At 43.8% G+C, this 24,749-nt stretch overlaps 1 protein-coding gene across 1 annotated transcript in view; it reads right to left on the bottom strand.

The window, feature by feature from the left end:
- The window catches only part of NRAP (nebulin related anchoring protein), a 289,660-nt gene that overhangs the window by 90,278 nt on the left and 174,633 nt on the right, over positions 1–24,749 (bottom strand). Inside the window, exons 24-28 of the mRNA XM_085603355.1 lie at positions 19,512–19,823; positions 11,118–11,222; positions 5,458–5,556; positions 2,700–2,804; positions 1,718–1,825 (exon numbers count right to left, since the gene is read on the bottom strand). Of these exons, the coding sequence (XP_085459481.1) occupies positions 1,718–1,825; positions 2,700–2,804; positions 5,458–5,556; positions 11,118–11,222; positions 19,512–19,823 (729 nt within the window). The remainder of the gene's footprint in view (positions 1–1,717; positions 1,826–2,699; positions 2,805–5,457; positions 5,557–11,117; positions 11,223–19,511; positions 19,824–24,749) is intronic.

Below are 24,749 nucleotides of genomic sequence, written 5' to 3'. Positions count from 1 at the left end.
ATCTTTTCTCATTATTGTATCCACCATGGTTCACGGAGACTACTGGTTGGTTGACTCTATATTTCATTGTTTTAATTTTGCTTTTGTCAATAATCCTTTTATGCCCGAATATTGCTCTGACATAGCTATGTACCGATTTCGCTTTGTTTATAAATAAAAATTGTTTAAAAAAAAAAAAATTGTTTTAGGCTCTCAACAGAGTGTTTAAGTGGATTTTCTTGAGACATCATGCACCTCTTTTGTGTTTTACCTGAGAAGTACTCACCCACTGTTGGCCTTCCTTTTCTGCTCTGAACTCAGTTGTGTAACGAAAAATATCTCTCCTGCACAGAATGTGGAGAGTCTCCCATATATCACAGCTATACACTGGCCTTGAGCTGAACGGGGACCCATCTCAAGGTTTTAGGGGCATCTGAATGGCAGGGGCTCCCCCAACACCACAGGGGCTGCATGGCCTAGCGTTCTGCACCAGACGGAACTGAGCTAACTGGGAAATTGATTGTAATTGGTGCTAATACTGTATGTTGGTAGTTTTCAAATGTGTACATTCTGTAGGGCCCTTTCCTTGCAAGTGGTTTATGGTGTATTTACTCTCGATATACTATAGCTGTAAATAGAAGCATTTCTGGAGTTGTGGATGGAAACCTCAAAGATTTTAAATTAGCTCATTGTGCTGTAAACATTCTGAATCATGATGTAAATCTGAAATTGGGTGCAAATGATGTTTGCACTTCAATTCATATTTTGTTGTATGGTCTGCAAGCAGGGACAGGGACTCAACACAAAGGGCATATCGGTATTTGACAGATAATGAGGAGGAATTGGCGGAATTTATTGCAGCAGAAAGAGGGACTACCCAAATTTTGGACCGATATACTGAATTTACCCCTTGGAGGGGTGGTTTTGTGCGGGCACCGAGCAGGCAGGAGGGGCGACTGATCTGCTGGAGGTCCTGGACCTTTCAGCCCTACCTGGGAGGCCCATAGTGGAACTTTTGGGGGTTTGGTCTGATGACAGGTACCCCGGCAGGGACGAAGCGCTATGCGGTGCCCTGGTATGTGGAACTACGGGTATTTCCCATACCTCTGTGTAATGGAGGGGAAGTTGTTGCCAAGTTATGCCCAGATGCCCTGTGTCGAGGGCTTGGGCGAAGGATATGGAAAAGGGGCCGGCTGGCACTTTTTGCATTCCAAAGTGTTGCCAACTGTTTTTATTGCTTGCACACAATCGTTGAGATGTTTCGCTGATCTCATGTACTGTATTCTCGGAACAATAATGCCTTGAACTTATTTTAAAAGTGCATTCTGAAGTGTTGCACTGTATTGGGTGGAGGAAACAGTTTTTAATGCGTGTACGATCGTTGAGCTATTTTGCTAAAGCTTACGTTCTGTATAACAATGTATGGCCAATCTTACTGTATTCTCATAACAATGATTCCATTCCTCACTGAAGCAATGTGACTATGTGAATAAAAGGCTACGCCCTTGGTTAAACCACATTATTGCAAATGGCTATCTCATTGGGAGTTGTTTCAGTGGGGGGGGCGAGTTGCACCTGTGAGCGCACTATGAGTGTTTACTGTCAACCAGTGAAGGATCAAACCAAAAGTAGATGTTTACCACCGTCTGGCAGTTAATCTGTACTGGGTTAATTCATGTCGGTTTCACATAGTCCGTAGACCTGAGAACCTATCAAGCATCAGTCGCAGGATACTTACGTCACTAACAATCTCTCCGGAAGCCTTGGCTGCTTGGAAGGGTATGGCATCAAGCTTCAGTTTATAGCCACCATCTTTCAGCTTAGTCCAGGATTCCTTGTAGCGAATCTGTTTCAAAACAAAAGGATCACTTTGGAACTGACTTATACCACAGCACCCTCCCCATAGAGATTCAACGTGACTGAAAAGCTTGGCGACGCCTTTATCAGAAGAAGGAGGCCAGAGGCACAATGCGCCCAACGCAGCACAGCAGAGAGCACGATCAACGCTACAGCATCATCAGATGCAGACCTGAAGCGCACCTATGGGATCGCAGTCAGCATCTTGCTGGTCGTCATCCCTCAGACTTTTACTTAAAAAACACATGTGGAAGCTATACACTGAAATATTGATATGCTTGACTTACAGTAGTAGTAGCTGATGATAACCTTCCAAAATAATGTATTTTTATCAACTTTTTAAATCTACATTCAACAGTCTAACACTTCCATTAACCGACACCCTGCGCTCCTACTCTTGCTATATGTTCTGTGCTTGAGAGTGTTTTTGTGTTTCCATGCTACAAGCATTAGTTTGGTTCTTAAGTGGTATCACTGTCCTCTCCAAACGAATCTTTTTTTTGCCAGTGGGTTGGATTATGTAGGGAGTGTGTGTTTCTCTGAGTCTGCTCCATGTACTGCTTTAGTTTACAGAAAGGACCCGCTCCACAGCACAGAGAGTGGGACTCACCACTCACCCTAATGTGTTTGCGTGTCACAGTTCCGCGAGGTGCCCCATTATAAGGACGGCTGGGTGCAAGGAATGGTCACAGAGGTGGGAGCACTAGAAGTGGCCGCAATGTGCTTTGTGGTTCTGCAGAAGTCACTGGCACACGTAGAAGGTGCAGAAACCGAATTCAAAACTCTGGAAAGCTGCTTCCAGTATTTTAGGGTTCAATGTGGACTTGGTGAAGACAGAAAACTGTTCCCTTGACACAACTTACCTCGCTTATGTTGGAAGCGTTTAGTTTTGCCTGTTGAAGCTCTGGTAGGTCTGCAGTTGACGTGTAATGATGCTTTGCGCTCTCGCCTTGCTCCTTGTACTTACGCTGTAAAGAGAGATAGAGTGCGTAAGTTCAATGCAGTACGTGTTAGGTCGGGGCACTGGGGGTGTTGAATGCTGCTTTTGGAATGCTTTCTGGCAACTAGCGATTTCTTGCATATACACAAGGTCTAGTGACACACACTACCTCCTGTCTTCCACTTTTTACATGGCGTGCATGGTCCAAGTGCACCTCACAGAGGTGCTGTGATGGCGATTGTGATAGCTTTTTGGTGGTCCAAAACAGATGTGCACCAAAAAAAGCGCTATCATGTATGACTGTGTAAGTTAGGTATGAGTCAGAAAATAAAGGCGCTCTATAAGAGCAAGTGGGTGAGAGGGTCGCATATTATAGTCAATGTATAAGTAGACTCTGCACATCACAGTTCCCCCTAAACATGAAAAGTTTGGCATACCCAGGGAAATGTCAGTCAATTGGCCATGAACATACGTAGAAAATGTGGTCAACATCCACAAAGTAGTACATGTTAGGGGTAATGTTCAGGAATGTATTTGCTGCACTTACAACCACATGCCGCGAAGTTATTCAGAAGTTTTTTAATATGTGGAAGGAGTAGGACATGTGTGGGATTCGCACACTGTGTAGATGTCAGTCAGGGCTAAGACATACGTTGCCACTGTATGTGGATTTTAGACCATAAATCTATACATCACGTTATCCTTAAATGATGCCAGGGTTGGAAAAGCTTGCATGCAAGCAGATTTGAGGGTTACATAACCTGAAGCATCAAAACAATCATAATGTTTCCACCGCAGAAACTCAAACTTTGTGATTTACACCGTTTTACTAACCCTTTGCTAAGGAATTTTGGTAAGTCTATAAAGCAATAGAAACCAAACAGCAGTGCGTCAAAATCCTATATGTTTTTAAGCACAGCATAGTGCTTTGGGCTTAGGCTTCCTGCTGTATGGTGATTCGTTGGCAGAGAGAAGGGTAAAACACACCGACGTGAAAGGGGCATCCTTAGCTCACCGTGAATAAACCGGTGACCATTTTTAGCCAATGAGCATAGAGCTGTAAGGAATCGATGCACAAGCAACGCAGGAAGGGATGCGGTTTGCATTACCACTCTGGTAAACATTAAATAATCCACAAATGCTATTGAGGCACTCAATTCTTGGCTCGTATATAGTGGGTGGAGTGCAAATCTGATCCTTTCCTGCATCGTCATAGCTATAGGAACTGAAGATGGGTTCTACAGCTGGCCTTCCACATTCTGACAATTCATGGCATTTAGTAGAATGGCTTCTACTAAAATCATGGTGCTGCACATCACCTAACAAAGCTCTGCGCACAACGAAGATACACAAAGTAGGCCTTTGTTCTCTACTTTCAGGTCATGGAACCACTACTGCACATAGTCAGGAGGACACACGACCAGCTGGTTAGAAGCAGCAACCACAAAAACTAGGCACCGATTTACAAGGGGGGGTGGGGTTCTCTGCCAGTCATTGATCCTTTGATCTATGTGAGTGAGACATTCCTCGTCTGCTGGATGCAGTAGCAAAAGGAATTGCACACTATTAGGCCCTCACTGCAGTGGTCTCTTAATTTTGATGGCAGCTGTAACTGATCTGCAAAAACACCATGTTTAGTTTCACCCAGAGATTTCTGCTTCTGAAAGCAGCCTCTGGGTGATATTCTGGGGGGGGGGGGGGGGGGGGGGGAATGGAGAACCCAGGAGGAATTGTACCCAGAGTTACTAAATCCCCAGGTAATTCCTAATTTCTCAGAGGCACCCCTCTAAATCGATAATCCCCCCTCTCCGAGGAGTTAACGGTACCTCCGGTACTGCTAAATCTGGGGTGGAGGGACTTAATGTAGAGTAATCCAGGTAGGTCAGAATGATAGCCTTACCAGGTACAGGGTGCTATGACACTGACCCCTAGTGGCCAGCCAAAGCTATTGAGACTTCCCCTCAGTTTCTCAACCATAGAGTTTCCAGTAGTGAACCACTGGGGTCCTAGCCAAAGTGACCTGTTCAACCTAACTCCATGAGCACCAAATCGATGTCAGATATGGAAATTAGTTCATGTTTGATTCATTTAATGTAAAGATATCTTATATGAATATTCTGGAAATCTGGCTCGAACCTAGCCAGCCTGGACCTAAGTTGATCCCGCCCGCTGTGGTGTCCGTCCCTGAGGTGAGAGCGTTCAGAGATGGAAGGTATGTGAACATACCAGCATCACTGTGGTGTATCAAGTGTGCCAGGGCCCTAGTGCAAACTAGGAAACGTGTCTCTCTGACAGGGAATTGGATAGTAAACTACAGCAACAATCAAGATTCAGTGGAACCCTCCAGCCCCTGTGCCACTGCCCCTGCTGCACCATTGATAGTGTCAATGACTCCAGAGGAAATCCTTAAAGCGTGAAACAAACTGGAAGCAAATAGCACAGAATCCTAAAGCAGGCAGGGTGGCTGCTGCCATCACAGGGGTGGGTATATCACCCCATGTGAGTGCTTATTTTGAACAGGGGTGGGGGGGGGGGGGGGTGGCGGTTAAACATACAGATCCAGCAGCTGCTTTTGAAAATGCAATACACCAGTCATGGCAGTCAGGCTCTTCAAAGAGCCTACAGAGAAAATGCCGTTTTTCTTTGTAATCATGAAGCACGCAGCATGCGTTGTGACTTACATCCACCGCCTGGTTGTAACTAATTCTCGCCTGGATCATCTCGGGGGTGTCTTGAATGCTGGTGAACTTCAAAGCGTACGGGTGCTGCCGGTACTTCGTCTGTTCAACAGAGAAGGCAACAGGAAGAGATGAAAGCTCACAAACTTACGCCCATATTTCATGCCATTTGAAAACACAGAAAAAAACCCCTCCCTGTTGTTTTCTGAACATTAGAGTGAATTTGTGAACGTAATAATTAAGATGTTTTCCTTCCTGTTCCGCACTGTGTGTATGCCGGTTACACGTGTTGTTTGTTTTCAGCGCTCATCTGCAAAATGTCATTAAACATTAATGCATCTTTTCAGACTGCAAGACATGTGGAAAGGTAGAAACTCAGCCATCAAAACTGGAAAACTAGATTAAATACAAGATGTCTGTCTACCTCCATATTCATCTGTAGAGACCCTTCCACCCTTCCGTACTGTCTGTGTGTTTGTCCATCAGTTCACAAGGGCATCCACCGGCCTACCAAGTTTCTGCCTGCTTAGTCACTCCATCCATCCATTTGTTGATCCATTTATCTATCCAGTTATTCATCCATCCATTTGTTGATCCATTTATCTATCCAGTTATTCATCCATCCATTTGTCTGCCAATCTATCCATCCGTTATCCATCCATCGCTCTATCCGTCTAGCCACTTGTGATCCAGCAATCATCCATGAGCCCACTCATCCTTCCATTCAAGTACTGATACGCCTTCCGCACAGCCAAAACCAGCCAACCATCCATTGACAGGTCCATCCATCCAACAATTCATCATCTCATTCACAAATCGCCTCCATTTTTCCTACCTTCTTTCTCTTCACCCACCACATCTGCTGTTTTATTGCACCTCCTATTTTTCTTCTGGAGCACAATCCATCCACTCATCTGTCCATTTGTCCTTTCATCTATCCATCCATCTATACAGCTATTCGCAGGTCCATACCCTACCTGTTTGCCCGTCCATATCCCTTTGTTTGTATGGCTGTTTCCCTAGCTGCTTTGAATGTGTGTATATATTTCGGATTGTGTGTCTGTACTAGAAGCATGAAGATGACCTGTCCTACAGCAGCGAGGCTGAAGAAGGACACGGACAGGCATGGACAGGCACAGACAGGCACGGACAGGCACGGGCAGCAGTTATTACAATTTGAAGGAGAGTCAGGAAAAGTGGCCATAGTACATATCTAAACCTCCTCCGGAGCACCATAGCAGATTTACACCTTATACGGAGTCTTATGGTATATTCCTTCCCACCAACAACACATATGCTAAATACACGTTCATGACGCCTACCTGAACATGTCTTGCAAGTAGACATTTTGAAACACTGGGAATTGGGATGGGTCGGAGTGAGCGCTGCTTACCATGCCTCGAATTACAACCTGGAGCAGTAGAGGGTTTGCAAAAGGAAACACACGCAAAGGCAAGCAGCCAGACAATGAAACGTGAATTCTGGGGATTGGAGGGCCTGCTGTTCTAAGAAGACTGAGGCAAGAAGGAGAGATTTAGTGCCCCACCACGATCACTCAGGTAGCCACAATAGACGCCAAGATTTGAACTGTTGCTGCTTGTCATTTTACGCCTCCAGGACAGAGCAGAGAAATATCGTGCAGGCCATTAATAGTGTGATTAATGCATTCTGGCAATACAGTTATTGTTCCCGTCACTCAGTTCTTCTTTGAAGCTATTTCCTTTCGAAATGTGGAAGTAATTGGTGTCAGAAAGTGCTTCATTATGTTCCACTATAGCAGGCTATTACTTAGATATTTGTCATTTCAATGTGCCAAGCTATGTATGTGCACGTGTAGCTTAATGAGTGTGCATATATTGCCGTGTGTTGTGCATAAGAATGAGTGCATGTGTGCCGCTGGATCTGTATGTGTGTCTCTCTCTTTAATGTTTGTGTGCTTTCATGCCTGTGCCACTGTTAATGTGCATAGGTTTCTGCCTATATGTGTCTGTATGTGCTGCTTAATGTACGTTCATCTCCATTTGCGTATATTTGATTGTGCATATATGTGAGGCCATAGATATCTGCAGGTTATCTGTGTGTTTATTCTTTCTCTGTATTCATGTGTGTATCGATGGAGGTGTGTGTGTGTTTCTCTGTGCACACTTTTGTATCGAGTTTTGCAGTGCACTGTGTCTGTATCTCCGGATACGTCTTTGTCTGGATATGCAAATACATTTCTAAATAAATGTGAGATGTACATGCCAGTGTGCAGCCAAACATTGATATAAAGATACTGCTCCCCAGGTGTTGCGCCCTCAATCACCTGTGAGGATACCTTTACTACATTCTCCTACAGCGGCCTAGTGTTCAGGGCAGAAGGTTGCAAAGTGCAATATAAGGACCTGACCATATCCGCGGCAGAACTTGGATTATGGGTAGTTTTACAAGCGCGTGTGCGCAAACAATGGGGGTTCGCTGACACATGGCAGGATTAACCAGCATGTGATGGATACCTAGGGCACATTTTGGGATTTACCGGAATATGGAGATTGACGGGCACTTCATTGGCACAGAATCACCTTTGGAGAAGGTTGGGATACACCTTGGCATTGACTGGCATGTGGGTAGTTCCAGATCAAATGGCGGTATTGACTGGCATATGACTGAAGATGCATGGTGGGATTACACAGCATATTACTAGTCACCCAGGGGCAGGTCATGCAGCTCCCTGTTGTGATGGAGCACAGATAGAAATGACTGCCAGTGGATGACAGTAACTGTTTACAATGCCTGGCACAGAGCAATGTATTCACATTCATTGTATTTGTGGACATCATTTGCTGAAAAGAACGCAAAACTAGAGGAGACAAAATGAGTGTACCTTAAGAAAAGCAAAAGTTGACGTACAATTTCCAAAGCAATCCCAGACACTCCAGTGCAATATAACCAGACCAAAAAACAGTATGGCATGGAAGGTTCACTTTCAATACAGAGATGCAGCATTAGTGCAAACGACATGATGAACTATACATGCCCATGAAGCTTATGCATGAGGCACTAAAAACCTGTGCAGGTTTTGTCAAGAATGTCATCTCACACACTGCGCTGTGAGACCAGACGACAGAGGTCCTCACACCCTGATGCATGTCCTTGAGATTGCAGATCCACATGCACAGAATTCTATTCTATTCTGATGAACTTACATAGTGCCTAGAAGTTAACCTGCTGCTAGTGGTGTTAGCTAGTAATGATTAACGCCACGAATCAAGCTGAAGCCGCAAACAGGAAAGTTTTCAATAACTTGAAAAGCGACTGTTGATCGGCTGGATAGAGAGTTTCTGGACTAGGAAGCAAGAAAAGAAAACAAGCTTCACCCGTCTCGATATGCACTAAAAACAAAAGCTGGGCATGGGCAGCAAGAGAATCATTGCTTCGACCACTGTCTGAGGAGGGTCAAGTGGGAGAAATGGAGCGATCTTACACAGGAAGGTAAGATGCAAGAAACAGGAACTAGAGATTTTGCTGAGACCAGAGCAAGAGAGAATGGTTGATAAAATGAACTCAAGTTTCAGACTGCAGTAACTGGAATGAGTGGTGTAACAGGATCAGATGACCACCTACTTCAGGGCAAGCCAGAGGTATTCCGATCCATGACAAGAACCCCTGTTTTGTCTGTGCTGAGCTATAGAGTTGAGACTCATCCAGGATACAACTGCAGTGAGACAGTTTTGGAAGTTTCTGTGAGCGCCTGATGAAGCCTCGTCCAGAGAGATAAGGATGTCAGTGTTGTGAGCATAGATCAACATGGAGAAAGCAAAGGTCTAAATAACTTGAGCAAGGGTCGGAGACACAGACGCTGCACAGGGAATGCCTGAGGGAAGAGCCCTCAGGGAATAACTTCAAGACAGAGCAAAAAGGCAAAAGATGAACGCCCTAGGCATGGTCTTCAAGATAGTCCGCGATCCAGGCTAAGGCGTTCTAATGAACGACCTGAAAGAGAAACAACAGCAAGATGTTGTGCTACTGTGCTTAAAGCCACTGGTCTGTCTAGCAAAATCAGGGCAGCAAAGCATTGTGATCTACCAGCAGTCTAAGGTCGTCAGGGATCAAACAAAACCAGGCTTTTGGTAATCAATCAACAAAATCTGGATTGGATGAGATCAAGAATGTTGTTAGATTAAGAAGTTTTACCTGGAGTGAATCACAAAAAATTGGGCAGCATCAAAGTCTACTAGTGGTGAAAGAAAGATAAGACCTTTTCCACTGAAAAGGGAAGGAAACTAAAGAAGTACTTTACAGCACACAGGTTTTGATAACAGGATAAGGATATGCAATAAGAGTTGGGAAAGGAGGCGTGTGAGAAGCTCCCCAGAATCCCTGACCCGGTACGCCAGAGATGGACACGAGACAAGTGGGACTCTTAAAACAGGAGGGCCAGGACTGAAATGGATTTACAGAAAATAAGAAGTTGAAAGTGATGGTGTTCCAAAGATTTCTCACCCTGGGGCTTGTCTCCTCCATGCACTCTCGTATTCAAGAAGTGCATTTGGGTATGTCACAAATATTGAAGTACTTTCTAGATTGATATAGTCATCAGAAAGGTAGTACTGCGTCTGGGAACAAATATTGTCTGCAAGTGTTTGCAGGTAGACATTAAAAAGGGGTCAACCTTGCCGCAGTATCTGTTCCCATATGTGGGTTTCTGTGTTCATATTTCTCTGGTCGTGTGTGCCGTCTGTATAGATTGTTTCCATGGCCACAGACCTCTATGCTAGGTGTGTTTCTCTGATAAAATATGCTTTATTTTTTAATTGTGTAAATTACATACTTTAATTACTTGTATGTTTATCTCTCTAAATGTATCTGAGGGTATGTGGCAATTAATGTGTGTGAGAGCTTGCCTCGTTTTACGAGTGTGCCTTTTCTGTATTTTGATATATGTTGCTTTAAAATACACGCACATGGCTCGAAGTACATTTGTCCATGTTCTTCTAGAGTGGGTTTTTACTGTGAGTGAGTGTGTGTGTGTGGTGCCGTATCTATATTACATGACGATCACGTGTCACGGTTGTTCAGGTGTGTCTGTGTGCTGGCCTCTATATGCGTACATGTACTCTGGTACTTCTCTCTCAGGTTACGAACTAGAGAACGGGATCGACTCTGCACTCATGCAGCCATCCATCGCAGGAATCTCGGGGCATATTATCAAGGACGGTGTTAAAATTATCGCCGGTTTAGTGGCAGAAAACTTCCGCTAAAGCGGCGATAATGGGCTTGATAATATGCCGCAGAGAATTCCAATAGAAGCCCATGTTCACCCCAGAACATGAACTTCTATTGGAATTCTCAAGGGTATATTATCAAGCCCATTATCGCCGCTTTAGCGGCAGTTTTCTGCCACTAAACCGGCGATAATTTTGAACGCTGTTCTTGATACTTTTGCCCCCTCGTTCTTGACTCAGGGACTGTCAGGATAACGCCGTGAATGACTATTCTCTCAAAATAACAGCAGGTGCTTTTGTTAGTGGCGGAGTGTGTGTTTGTGTACCTGTGAATGCCAGCCCCATCCCGCTCTTTACTTTGTCAGTGCACTGTATGTTAATGTTCACAGCGGAGCCTTCCGCACATTATGCAGCCGGGCGAGTCTTTAATGAGCTGTCAGCAGCACGTGCACGTCTCACCTCGCTAATGAGTTCTCCCGCTTTCTTTGCCTGCTCCACCGTCAAGGACCCCGCAGCCATCCACCCAACTCCTTTCATCCAGTTCAGATCCGCCTTGTACTGGTTCTGAAAGAGAGAAAAAAGCAGGCATTATGGGTGCCAGTCCACTAAGAGTGACATGAAAGGACCCTTGCAAATGAACAGCACCCTTTGCCCTCCGCTAGTCTCCATTTTGCAGCAGTGCATTGTGCATGGGTGCAAAGTCGGCGAGAGTGCACGTTTGTTTAGGAAGCCTTTGACTAATGATGGCATTAGAAGGCTTTAATTCATTTTTTTATTCCATGTATTGCCTTGTGGCGCACGGTACTTACATATACTTCAGAATGTTTCAAAATGGAATTGCTGGGACCTTAGGGAGGGGGGAAATGGAGCAAAAGCAAAAGTCACTCTGGAAAGTGTTTCTGTAGAGTCTTGATAAGCCTGCCAGGAAAGTTGAGTCTTCAGGGATCGGGTTTTTTTTTAATAAAAGGAAATTGTTAACACGATTTTTGTTGAAAACCTTTAGATGGAAAAAATTGTGATCGAAAATCTCCACTTTAATTAATACTGTTGGTCGCTTTTTGTTAAAAGCACCTAGGGGCAGATTTACAAGCCCCGTGCGTCACTTTTGCGCCGCAGTTGCGTCACTTCTGTGACGCAGCGGCGGTGTAAAGCTAGCGCCATGCTGCAGGGGATTTACAACGTGAGTAAAGCCCTGCACCACATAAAACCTGCGCCAAAGTTTCATGTGGGCGTACCGGCGCAGGGCGGGTGTTCCGGCGCAGGAACGCCTCGGAAAAGTGCCTGAGTGCAATCTAGAAGAGTAGATTTCACTCAGTCACTTTTCCGACCCCGCTGCATCAAAACCTTGCGCCTGCTTGAAGCAGGCATAAGGTGTGATGCACCATGTGGAAGATAGGCCGGGTTGGCACAGTGCTGGAGTTGCGTCGCGCCCGCGACACAACTCCAGCACTGCGCCAACCTTACGCCGGCAGATGCGACACGCATCTGCCTATCCTTGCGCCATGGCGCGCCACTTTGTAAATGCGGCGCATCTGTGGTGGCGCAACGATGGCACTGCGTGTCGCACGTTTCTTGGCGCATCCCTGCTGATTTGCAGGGATGCACCAGGAAATGTAAATCTGCCCCATAATTTGAAGTTCAGCTAATAATAAACAAACAGTGCCCTGGGACTAGTTAAATTACAGCTCTAAGCCTAGTTTTAAAATATGTTGGTAATAGATGGCGATTATCGCACATTTTACCCATAATACCCTTAACCAGACGTCAGTATATAATAAAATAGCATTCGTTTCCATTAGCATTGTGAACCAGAACACCTACTAACTCGCCTAAAGTAAATGAGCTATGCGCAAGCAAGAACAGAAACACCCTCTGCTTCTCTTATAGACGCTACATGCCTCTTATGCTATGGTGGTCCCTTGTTAAGAAAGCCCTCTCTCAATGGAAATGAGTTGGCAAATTTTAGTCCAACTTCGCTTCAGTCTACTTTTGCGCATGTTATTGAAAAACAAATTAATCACCAAGAATCAGAACATTTGGAATCCTTAAACCTTCTTCATTCATCCCAATCGGGCTCTCGGACCAGATGTATTACAGTGTACTCTTTTTGGGGGGTAACAGAGAATTGTAGATCGATTCTGGTCAGGGGGGGAAACTGCAGCTCTCATCCTTATGGCCAGGGACTCATTGATGGCCCATTGGTACTTACCATCCTTTACCATCAACCCATCCATGTCAAACACAATGCCTGGGATCCAGCTCTTTTTTAGGTTAGGGGTTGTAAGACCCCAGGCGTTTTTATTTTAATCCTTGAAAATATTTTGACATCACATTATTTTGCACAGTAACCACCTTATTTACATCTTGTTAACAAGTGATACCTAGCCATAACATAGACTCTAGTACCTGGGAGTTACCTAACCATAACTAGTTTGTTCCTGTGTAGTAATAAAAAACATAACTTTTCGGAGTGAGCTCCGTGACCCTTCCTCTTAAATCTCCCCAGTCGTGATGATCGTGCCTCCTTATGGGAGGACCCCACCTTCACTCTCTTGTAATGGGGGCCCGGCTGCCCTTCTAATACCTACCGTGGGCACCCCCTACACCCAAGGGCTGATGCTAGCTCGCACCAGCTGCGCATGCATGGGTGGTTGATAGATAAGGACCGCGTGTGAGCGACATCTCAGAACCCCTTGCACCACTGCAACCTCCTTTCTACTTGCTGCCAGCACTCTTTGGAGGGCCCAGTGATGCTGATGTTAATTTGGTATAAAAGGATGCTGTAAAGAGACCCAGAGTATCCCCACCAATCATGAACTCACCCACCAAACCTGCTTAAATACACAAATCAAAGAAACACAAACAATGCATGCTAGAAAGTAAAAAAGGAGGTGTTAGCCATAACATCACTATATAACTGATATCCTGATCCATTTTTGGCAAAGGAATGAAAAAAAATATACGTGTGCCCTCGTTCTCACCAACGCACCTCTGCACACCCCCTCCCAGGACACTTGCTCTGAGCATGGTGGGAGGGGAAACCAGCTCTGCCCATGTGGCTCCCACAGGGCAGCATGTGGCGATGGGCCACCAGCAGTGCAGCACGGGGTCCTGGAAGGGGTCGTGGGGGGGCATCTGCGAAGTCGGGTGGATTTTTGCCACATTGTGCATGCAGTAGTGAGCAGGAGCAAAGAGACCCGCTCACCGATGCGTGGCTGCTTATAAGGTGGTGGGATTGACTGCCGCAACACTGGGAGCACTTTAGTGCTTCCAATACCAAGCCCAGAACCTGCCAATCCTTGGCCACGGCCCTGACCCCGGGGCAGAACGCCCCACACCTAGGGATGGGACATGGCTTGCCGCCATATTGTCGGCTCTTCCGAGTGGGAGAGCCTCTGGCATTTGTGCTGCTTTTAATGTTGAATCCCACCCTGTGCTCCTAAGAAGTCTGGCTGAAAACAGAACTGAAGCCATAGCTTTGCTTTGGTTTTATTCCTCTTTGGAGGACCTCATTTTTCGAGTTGTCTCGAAGCCTTATGCATCCACCGAACAACAGCAGTCTTCAGCGTTCCGAAGGGATAATCTTTGAGCCCCATATTGTTTAACATCTATGTCCGCCGTTTGGCTGATACAGTACAGGCTCACAGCTTTACTCTGTTCTCTTATGCTGATGACACAGATTATCCTGTCGCTTTGCTATGAAGATGATAATAGGCCCTCCAATCTGAGTGCCTGCATTAAGGGAGTCACACGGTGAATGGGGAACAACTGTTTTAAACTTCATGGGAGTAAGACTGAGATTCTTGTGGCGGGAACCCAGACCCATTTTTGGGCACCGAGATGGTGGCCTGAGGATCTTGGTCCTCTGCCTACAGCAAGTCAGGTGGTTTAAGGTCTTAGATTGTGGTTGGAAACCAAACTCACTATGGATCATCAAATAAATAAGGTATCTGTCAGCTGATTTAGCCTGTTTAAATGCTTTAAAAAAACGTATGGCTTCTGCCTATTACTGCCCAAAGGACAATTATTCAGGACTTAATCATCTCTTGCCTTGATTATGTACTTCACCTGGGGGCTGCTAAACCATCTGTTAAAAGGCTGGAGATTATTCAGAACGTCACAGTTCATCTGTTATGTCTCATTCTAAAACATATCTGTTTCGTTTGAACTGTGTGATCTTCATTGGCTGACTACAGACAAGCACATTACATTTGAAGCTTTATGCTACATGTTTAAAGCCATGTCCCAGACAGGACTGCAGTTTCTAAGGTCACTGGTTCACTCCTATATCTCAACCGCATTTTTCATTCTGACAGCCAGAATCTAGCAATTATCCCCCGACCAGGCCAGACAGCGAGTGTGCTCCTTCACTTTTTTGGATTGCAAACTCTGGAATTCTCTTCCTCTTTCACAAAGAAAGTGCATCTGTCATGTTATGATATGTTATGTCAAACTGTATAGCACACTAATCACCCATGAGTGTATCAAGGTGCTTACCAGGAGGGTAGGCAGAGGACTCCCTGAAGGTTATTCAAAAAGCCAGGTCTTCAGCTTCTTGCAGAAGTCAAGAGCTCTGATGTTCTGTGGGAGGTCATTCCATGCTTTGGGGGAGATGTAAGATAAGGCACGACTTCCTCCTCTGCTACTGTGTATGAAGGGAATGAGAGGTAGTGAGAGGCCTGCAGAGCGAAGGTGTCTGGACGTTCGGTGAAAATGTATACGGCTACAGAGGTATATAGGGTAATGTTGTGTAGTGCTTTTTATGTGTGTGAGGATTTTGAATTGGGCATGTTTGTGTATGGGGAGTCAGTGGAGTTCTCTGAGGTGTGGTGAGATCTGGCTGTGGTGAGATAAGTTGAAGACGAGCCTTGCTGATGTGTTCTCTATGGTTTAGAGTCTGTTCAGGTGCTGTTTGGTGATTCCAGTATAGAGTGTGATTTCTTAGTCGAGTCTGATGGCTATGAGTGCCTGTCTGACTGTTTTCCTGGTGTTCTCTGGTAGCCACTTGAAGATTTTTCAAAACATCATCAAGATGTGGAAGTAGGTGGAGGTCAGAGTTGACCTGGGCAGTCATGTGAGTTCATTGAATAAGATGATTCCAAGGGTTCGGGATGGCAGTGGGAGCTACTTTGGTTATGCAGGTGGCGAAGTGGGTCTTGTCACTGGTATCTTGTCCATAAGGGAGAGCATCAGTAGAATATTGTCTGCATAGGAGAGAATGTTAATGCTATGTGACCTGACGATGTTGGCTAGGGGAGTCATGTAGACGTTGATTAGGGGCGGGTTGAGATACGATACTTGGGGGACTCCACAGATGAGGTTCCTGTCTTTTGAAATATAGGGTGGCATGATGACTTTCTGTGCTCTTCCAGTGAGGAAAGGAAGATCCAGTTGAGGTCGGGAGCTTGGATGCCTGTCTTATGGAGTCTTCTGATCAGGGTGGAGTAGTAGACTGTGTTGAAGGACGCTGAGAGGTCAAGCAGGCTGAGAACCGCTGTTTCTCCTCAATCAAGGATCATCCTGATGTAGTCCGTTACAGCAATGAGGGCTGTCTCAGTGCTGCAGTTGGATCTAAAACATGAATGAGTGATATCCAAGAGCTGGTGTAGGTCGAGGTGGTCTGTGAGTGTGTGGGGTCTGCAGAAGGTTCCTTTAGTAGTACATTGACTGCGGCATGTTTACAGGCTTCTGGGATGGTGGCAGTGGCGATGGAAGTGTTTAGGATGTGGGTGAGTGCTTCACTGACCATGGAGGCACCCAATTTATAGACATGGTGGGGGCAGGGTCCATTGGGGCTCCGGAGTGGATGGTTCTCATGATATCAGCTGTTTCATCCATGGTGATTGATTCATCGCATTTCCTGTGGATAGGCAGGAGACAAGACTGCTACGGTTCGGTTGTGGGTTGAAGTTGCTTTAGATAGTTGCAATTTTGTTCCTCAAGAATTCCCCTATATTGTCACAAAATTCTTGGGAGGGGGTGATGCTTTTGATGGTGCATGCCAGTGCAGTGATCTCTTTGCTGCTGTTAGAGCTATGTTCAATGCACTCAGCTAGGGCCCTTTTCTTGGGTTCTCTGATTGGTTGGTGGTACTATCTCTCTGCTCTCTGCTCTGAAGGTGGTCTTGTCGGTTGAATTCTGATTGGTTCTCCATCTTGTTACAGTTGTTTGAAGTAGCGCTTGGTTGATTGGAGTTCCTCTGTGTATCAGTTGGCATGCCTCCAGGTTCTTTTCTGGTGGCTATGTTTGCAGGGTGCCTGGGAGTCGCAGCAGTCATTGAGACACTTGTTGAACTGGTTGATTTTGCTGGTTACGTTTCCAGTTGGGTTGAGCTAGTTCTGGCATAGGGTGTGGGACCAATCCGGTTCAGTGATGCTGTTCCAGCTGCGACTGGCCAGGCCTGTAGAGTCATTTTTTTTTGTTGGGAGGGTGTTGATCAAGAAGTGGACGGCGGCGTGGTTATTCCAGGTGACAGGCGTGGCTGAAGTGATCACGATGCCAGTGAGGTTCTGTAAGCTACTGAAAACTAGAATATTCTAATTTCTGTTAGTATGTTCCAGCTGCAATGAAAGCACTGTGAAGCCTCTTGGGGAAGCCATGTGCTTTGTGAATTTGTTTAACATACCATAACATATAACTACATAACATACACACAACATAAGTCATCTATTGCAGAGCCCATAATAGAAGCATTTATGCTTGTGTTGCGTCAATCTGATACCAGACCTTTCAATCTACTCAACAGCACATCAACACCATACAATTTACTGCCATCTTTTGCATTCCTCCCACAACACAGTGAAGTGCACCCTTCAAAATTTGCACACATGCTGACCATGCTGCCATATTCACTACACACAGTGGCCATATATGTGGTCAACATTCTCCCATTCTCCATTGTGAAATCACTGTACAGAGAAGCACTCTCGCCACTCCTCAGCATGGTCACTGAATCCCTCAGATAAGGCCTCTTACCTGAAGCACTCAAAACTAAATAGACTCTCTCACTACTGAAAAAAGCAAATATAAATCCTGATGACTTTGCCAACTATCAACACATTAAACACCTACTGGTTCACAGAACAACAATCCAGAAAGCATTTGACATGAAACCAAAACGAAAAATGGCCCCAATCTACTTTTAAAAGACTGTCATCTCAGTTTTCCACCACACTCCAGTGCTGAGATATTAACAGTCCAGGTCGCGCATTCTCAGCACAGTCATAGTGGCTCGTACCTCATGTTTGTGCAGGGTATCTCACATGTCCATGCACTGCTTTGGGTTACTTGCTGAAGTTTTGTGAAGTGGCTCCTTCTAATTACTCTTAACCTCCAACCATATTCAGACCACTTGTCTGACTAACCATATTGAGTTCATGGAACTGTCCTCCAGAACACTCACCACAACAAACATTCTAACCAAAGATTCTGGCAAAGGAAAGGCAAAAGGCCACATCACAAGACGATATGCTCCACATTCTTACATAATAAAGCAAAAAGACCATGCATGCCATGTAAAGCAATCAATTCGTGAACTGCACATTTTTAAAGTGAAACTTGGCTGTTGTCCTGCAGAACAGGTTTTACAAGCTCACTTTTGAGTTACAAGGAGAAAGATTGCTGTGCTGGTTGAATGTGAAGCCCTTCAAAGGAAAGTTTGTGGGATTCAGAATTTATAGCTATAAATTCATCTTTGGATCTTAATGGAGGAACTCTGGCAATCTTTAAAGAACATATCATGGTTTAAAACACATGAAAAAAAGTTTATCGCCACCAAAGATCTATTTGCATTTTAGTGTCTAGTGGTCCTAAGTATACAACCTTCTTCCAAATGCGCTCCTTTTAGTGGCACTGGTGCATCAGAAATAAAGTTACGTTCATGGCTCTCTTTCAGGTGCATTTATAAAGGGAAAGTAATTACAGGAATGCATCAAGAGGCCATTCATTCCACGGTGTTGGCTATACACACTGTATTTATGAATCAATCACTTCATTCACTAACTTGCTCACTCAGGACTACCAGGCCTATATAGACTATCCAAAGACCAGTGTTAACGGCTTAATGGTGGTGTAACCAAAGAAAGACATCTTTTCTGTTTGCTTGTTTCTATCAGAAAATTGGAGATTAAGAACCCTCAAAGTACCCAAAATGAGATTCTTTTGTACCTTTTCTTCTGGGAAACAGATTAAGAAGGGGAAGGCTTAGTGAGGAATGGTCTGCTCAAATGCAGAAAAGATAGCTCAAAGAGTTAATGCATCTACACCAAAAATGGGTGTGCAACTAGAGAGTCACTGGTTCAAAACGTAGCATCCTCCTCAGCCCATCACCCATTAAAGGTTGATAAAATGAGTACCACTAAGTTTGTTTTGTTAACAATAACACATTTTAAGTGCATGTTTGACTCTATTCAGACTTAGGTGACGGCAACACCTCCATCAAAGTCTGTGGCTCACTACTCCCCCTCATTCGCCTGTCTCACTTAACCAGTGGCTTCTGACTCAAGATAAGAGTGAGAAAGGATGGATCGGGCAGTGGTGGAATAATTGTGGCAGGATCATCAGCTATTCAGTTTGACAAAGAGCACTCAGGGAACACGTAACACTTTCTTGCAGACATGTATACAATTTGCCTGCCCCTAACCAAATAATCCTGTAGGCAGTGAGATTACCTTAATGCACTGACATAGTACACTAGGGATCTTGGATGAACACACTGAAATAAATGTTGCTTATAGTTCCAAGGCCACCATTGAAGTCTACACATAATTGACATCCACATAAACTTGGTTATGCTAGTCCCTAATTTTACTGCATAAAGTATAAAAGACAAATATTGCAGCTTTCTGAACTTACAGCACTTTGCAGGGCATAGACTCTCCTTGCCCACTCCAATCTCATATCTGTAGGCAGGACACTGTAATGGTGCAGACTTGTTTTGTAGCCTTGGCTTGTGGCCAAATTCTGAGCTCTCTTGGCATGTACCAAATCCATCATGTCCATGGAGACGTGGAAGTGGGTCTTTGCATCCTCAAATCCCCTCTTATACTCCAGGTCACTTTGTAGCTTTGACATCTGGAGCGAATGTGCCATCTGTGAGTCACCCTTTACCCCCTTAAAGCCAATCAACTTCCCCTTGGTCTTCTCATAATCTTCCTTGTACTTTATCTAGAACCAAAAAAGAAAAAAATAAAGAAAGTAGTTTGTCATGCAGTAGTAGTAATAATAAAATTGCCAGATGGTATCTAGCAGCAGACTTTAGAGATTAATTCCTCAGTTCATCTACAGTGTCACATAGTACCACAAATGCACTAATTTCAAACAGTATCAATCAACATTGTGGTTAACTTTCCTATGCTGATCTTTTCCCAGGAAGGATGCCCAAAGGATGAGATCTTAGATTGTGGGCTAGTTAATGAGTAAATTAGGCCACTGATGTGGTATGTTGGTGACTTAAATTCCTTAGCATAACACATATTATAAACAAAGTCAACAAAGATGTCATCTCGAAATTATGGATGGTCAAGATGCAGAACAACTACTTAACCAAGCAAGAATCTGACTTAATAATTTTTGGTTAAGTCCTAAGATTACGGCGTGCCCTTCATAAATGCAAATTTGCAGAAGCGGATTTACTCATGGGTAAATGTACTCGTGTACTTAGGAGTACATCAACACTTTTTTGCTGTTTACAATTTCAGAGTGTAGATGTAAACTGCAGTGTAGACTTACATGTCTCCACCCTTTGAAACCAGGGGATGGAGACATCTAAAAGTAAATTTACGATTGTAAAGTTGCTATTTGTAACTTTTCACAAATATAGGTGGAGATCTCTCCACCTGTGGGTGAAATCTCCATAAGGGAAAGTATTAGGAAAACGATTCAAGTCTATTATGTTTTTTTAAAGAATTACATATACTATAAACGTAAAATTATTTTAAATATTTATTATTAACATGTGACTAATAATGTAAACTTTTACAGCACATTAACTGATTGAAGTAAATGAGTATTAAATAATTAATGTAAATGTATTTAGTTATTTTAGAAATAATATTTCTTAAAGAATAATAACAAATCCCACCCACAGTAATATTTAATATGTATTACATTTCATTAAATGCTGTATTGAATTAATTTAAATTATTGTTCATCTTTTAACAAAAGTTTGATGGTTGAACTTAATTTAATTTTGAAATTAAGTTTATTACAAATGTTTAACATAATAATATAATTGTTTATTAAGTATATAGATTTTTAAATACTAAACAAAATATTAATTTATAAAGAGTTTGATTCAAGGTGTCATTTTAAGTGCCGGCCACCATTATTTTCTATGGGTCTGTGTTGCAGTACCTGTCAGTGGCCATGTGTGGTGCCTGATGTACTGCAAAGCTGGGATGAAGTGTGTTTATTACTGTTTTGTCACCTTTAGTCCTGTAGTAACTCTAGAAGTGTCGTTTGTGAGCAGAAAAGTGCTTACTCTTTTGTGAGTAAGTACATGAGTCAATCAGTCCCTAAACCCCTCATTACCTTTCCATAAACTTCTTCCATTTCGTAGTAAATATTCCCTTCCACATTTACTAGTAAGTAGTAAACTTACATGTGGAGATCACCTCATAGAAAAAATAAGGGAGGTGGAAATTTCCACTAATAGGTTTGTTAATTGGTATTTGGAGTACATACGTAGTACTACTGGTGTACTACTTTATTTACTACAAAATGCAGTTTGAGAATCAGGCCCAGAATTTCTAAACTTACACCACCATGCAAAGAGCTTTCTAGTTCACTCCATTAGTTCACTTTATTTCCATGTTTTGCTCATTCTTTCTTCAAAAGGGCATCAATCTCACTTCTCCTCAAATAAACATTACAATACATTGTGACCTACACACTCAGCTCTATTAAATTAATTCTCTTTAAAAGAGCAAAGTATTTGATGAAGAGCTAATTACACCCTGCTCCAGATTCCAAAAAAGGGATTTGTCCCAAATGTCAGAACCTAGTACATAGAGTAACAGGTCTCAGCATCAACCAACCAGTGGTGCTCTGCTCCACTGCAATGCTAATCAAGGCTGCGTCTCCTTTTTAGGTAGAAAGCACACAAGGGTAGTAGTGTTAGAACGAAGCCTGAGTATAAACCTGCCCTTAAATTCCTAATCCAAATCCCTACTCGCCTAGTTCTGCATACAACTTGACAAATCAATGACAAGGCTGGAGGCTAACGATTATAAATGCTAATAAATTAAGGTAACTAAAATGAACAAATTGGCGCCTCAAAGAGAATGTTCGGCCTAAGGAAGTTAATAATGATATATTAATAGGCTTTTTATAAAAGTATTAAATAGTCACAATCTTCATTGTTGATTTTTTCTTCACAAATAAAGATATTATCAATGATTATAGTATTGACTGATTCTGTATCACCAGACGAAGTATTCCCAGTCTGAAAACTGACAGTATGTTTTATGTTTTTGTGGCCTAATCATAAGTGTTATATGTTAAAAAGAGAGAGAGACTTTAAAGATGGGAAAGGAGAGGGATAGGTTTGGATTGCCAGTTTAGAACATATGTTACATGATGTCAGGGAAACAAACCCCTAATGCAACAGTATAAAAAGGTTTCTGATCAGAGTGCGCAGATGCTTCTTGCAGTTTGGTAAGAAATAAAGAAAACCTCTCGTTCTTACCCTCTATGAATTTGCACAATGGTGGGCAATTGGCAGAAAGTTGAATTTTATGGCTGTCAAATCTTTTTTCAGCAGTACTAAAATAGTGATGGTTCACCCTGATGGTGGCGCAATATTATGAAAAAAACAGAAGTTTTGAAAGGTATATTGTATGTACTTTGATTGCCCATTGTGTAAGATGAAGTGGCATTTAGAAGAACTTCGATCTTCACCGTCCTTTATGGACTGAATGTTTGTGTAACACCCATTGACAATGTAAAACATGTTATCCAACTGTGGTTTATAACAGGCACAATCCACCAGCTATTAACTCTAACAGACACCCATAGCCAATTTACATTTAAAGGATTATCAGTAAGATTGAGTAAATTGCCGCGAAGGCAAATTAGTGGTTAGGAATAATTGCAAGAATCACTATAGGAGCCTCAATTACAGCCCCCCCCCCATAAGTGATGCTCCTTGCATCTTGACCTGGAATTCAGGTCTAAAAGCTGATATTTTCATTTTATTTCATTTATTTATTAGTTAACATTAACACAGAAATACACCTTAAATAATTAAAATGAAATGCATTCAGAATAACAAAAAAAAGATATTAAAACATTTTAAGATGACAACCTTCATTGGCTGAGTCTTGACAATACAAACGTTTTAAAGCATTTGCAATAAAACAAATCAGGAGAGATTTAAAAATCAATGATCCCTATCTAGACTGAAACATTAATCAGGGACATTTTAAGGATTTTTGTGGCCCTGGGCCAAATGTATATTGGGGTTTCCTGTTCAGAACAGCTTTGATTTTATGATCCAGTTTAAGCCCTTTCATGCCCTCTTTGGTCAAATTCTAAATGTGTGTATATTTGATATTCAGGGATAGTGATGTGTGTTTTCAGTATTGTTACACAGCAGCAGCTCATTAATATTACTGTAAATCATCTCCGTCACACCCTCCCATTTCTCATATGTGAAGTCCTGTATTGATCAAAAAGAAACTTTTTATATGGATGTTGCATGAATAAACACATTTTGTCTGCAACATGTCTGTAATAGATTCTCACAGATTAAAAAATAAATGATACAAAAAAGCTAGTTGCAACAATCTGTTCAAAAACATTTTGAGAATTATTCAAAGAATTTTTCAAACTCTGCAGAACATAGCTGGCACTATCAGGGGCCCCCCTAAAAGACTGTGGACCTGGGGCAGAGTCCACTTTGCCTATGCCTTAAAACATCTCTTACATTAATAACCGTGGATAATATATTAGAATGCGATTCATGTTGTGATTAGAACCATTACAATGACATGTTTGATACCTATGCTATATTTCAACCACATGTTTCATCAATCAGTAAACTCCACAGTTTAAAATTAATAAAAATGTGCTCACAACAGGGTAAAGTTTTGGCTGGATATAAAATATAAGATTAAGAAAGTAAAACTAGGAGGAGCCTAGCGCGCAACCAAGATGGCCGCGTAGGTGCGAGGCTCCCGAGGACTTCCGCGACCTCCTATGACTATCCTGAACATATCCTGTCCCAGATGAGGGGACTGTGTTGGTGAGCCCGAGCTGAGGTGGCGCCCGTTTTCCGCTTCCAAATCGGACCTCGGACACCGACTTTAGCACCGATTGAGGTTTGCGGCCTTCTCCTAGCCGAACCCCGGATTTGCGTTGTGGGGCGATCCAGTGACAAAGTGAATAACAGCGGCGGATAGGGCTTGGTGGCTCGCGTAACCCACACTTTCACTTTCGCTTTCGCACCCTCCTTGCTGTCTATCCGAGGTTGGGTCGCGGGGCTTTGTGTGTTGGTGTGGCCTCGCTGGGGGACCCTGCCTGCCCGCCGGCTGTGATCCGCCCCGCAGATCTGGGATGGCACCCCCCCGGAGCCCGTGGACCGGCTTGCCCGCCCTTCACGACGTGGCTGGTGCGATCGGGAGACTGGGACCATGGCCACGAAACAAGATGGCGATCGGGCAAAGGTAAAATCGACCCGGCGTGGCGCAGCCCATCAGTCCAACAGCATGGATCGCTATACCCTCCAGAAGGGATCTCCTGAGGTGCCACGCAGGTCCCCTGAGGGCCCTACTGATGCCCCCGATCTGCCCACGGATCTGACTCTGCGGGATGTCATGGGCGCCATCGCCGAGATGAAGGCCTCTGTGGGCCAGCGTTTTGACACACTGGCGCAGAAGATCGACTCGGTCCTCGTAGATGTTGGCCTGATAAGGGCCGATCTCTCCAAGACCAACGACCGAGTCGATTCTTTGGCCCACACCGCATCGGGCCTTACGACAGATGTGGCGGCCCTGCAAACGGAGGTGCGCCGGCTTGCTCGGGCGAGTGCGCTGATGGATCGTCGCCTGGAGGACTACGAGAGTCGGGCCCGGAGGAACAACATCCGTATCA

The sequence above is a fragment of the Triturus cristatus genome, chromosome 1_2 (genome assembly GCF_964204655.1).
Source record: "Triturus cristatus chromosome 1_2, aTriCri1.1, whole genome shotgun sequence".
NCBI classification, from domain to species: Eukaryota; Metazoa; Chordata; class Amphibia; order Caudata; family Salamandridae; genus Triturus; species Triturus cristatus.
Note: the sequence above shows the minus strand (reverse complement) of the source record. Positions and strands in the feature narration are given on the sequence as shown.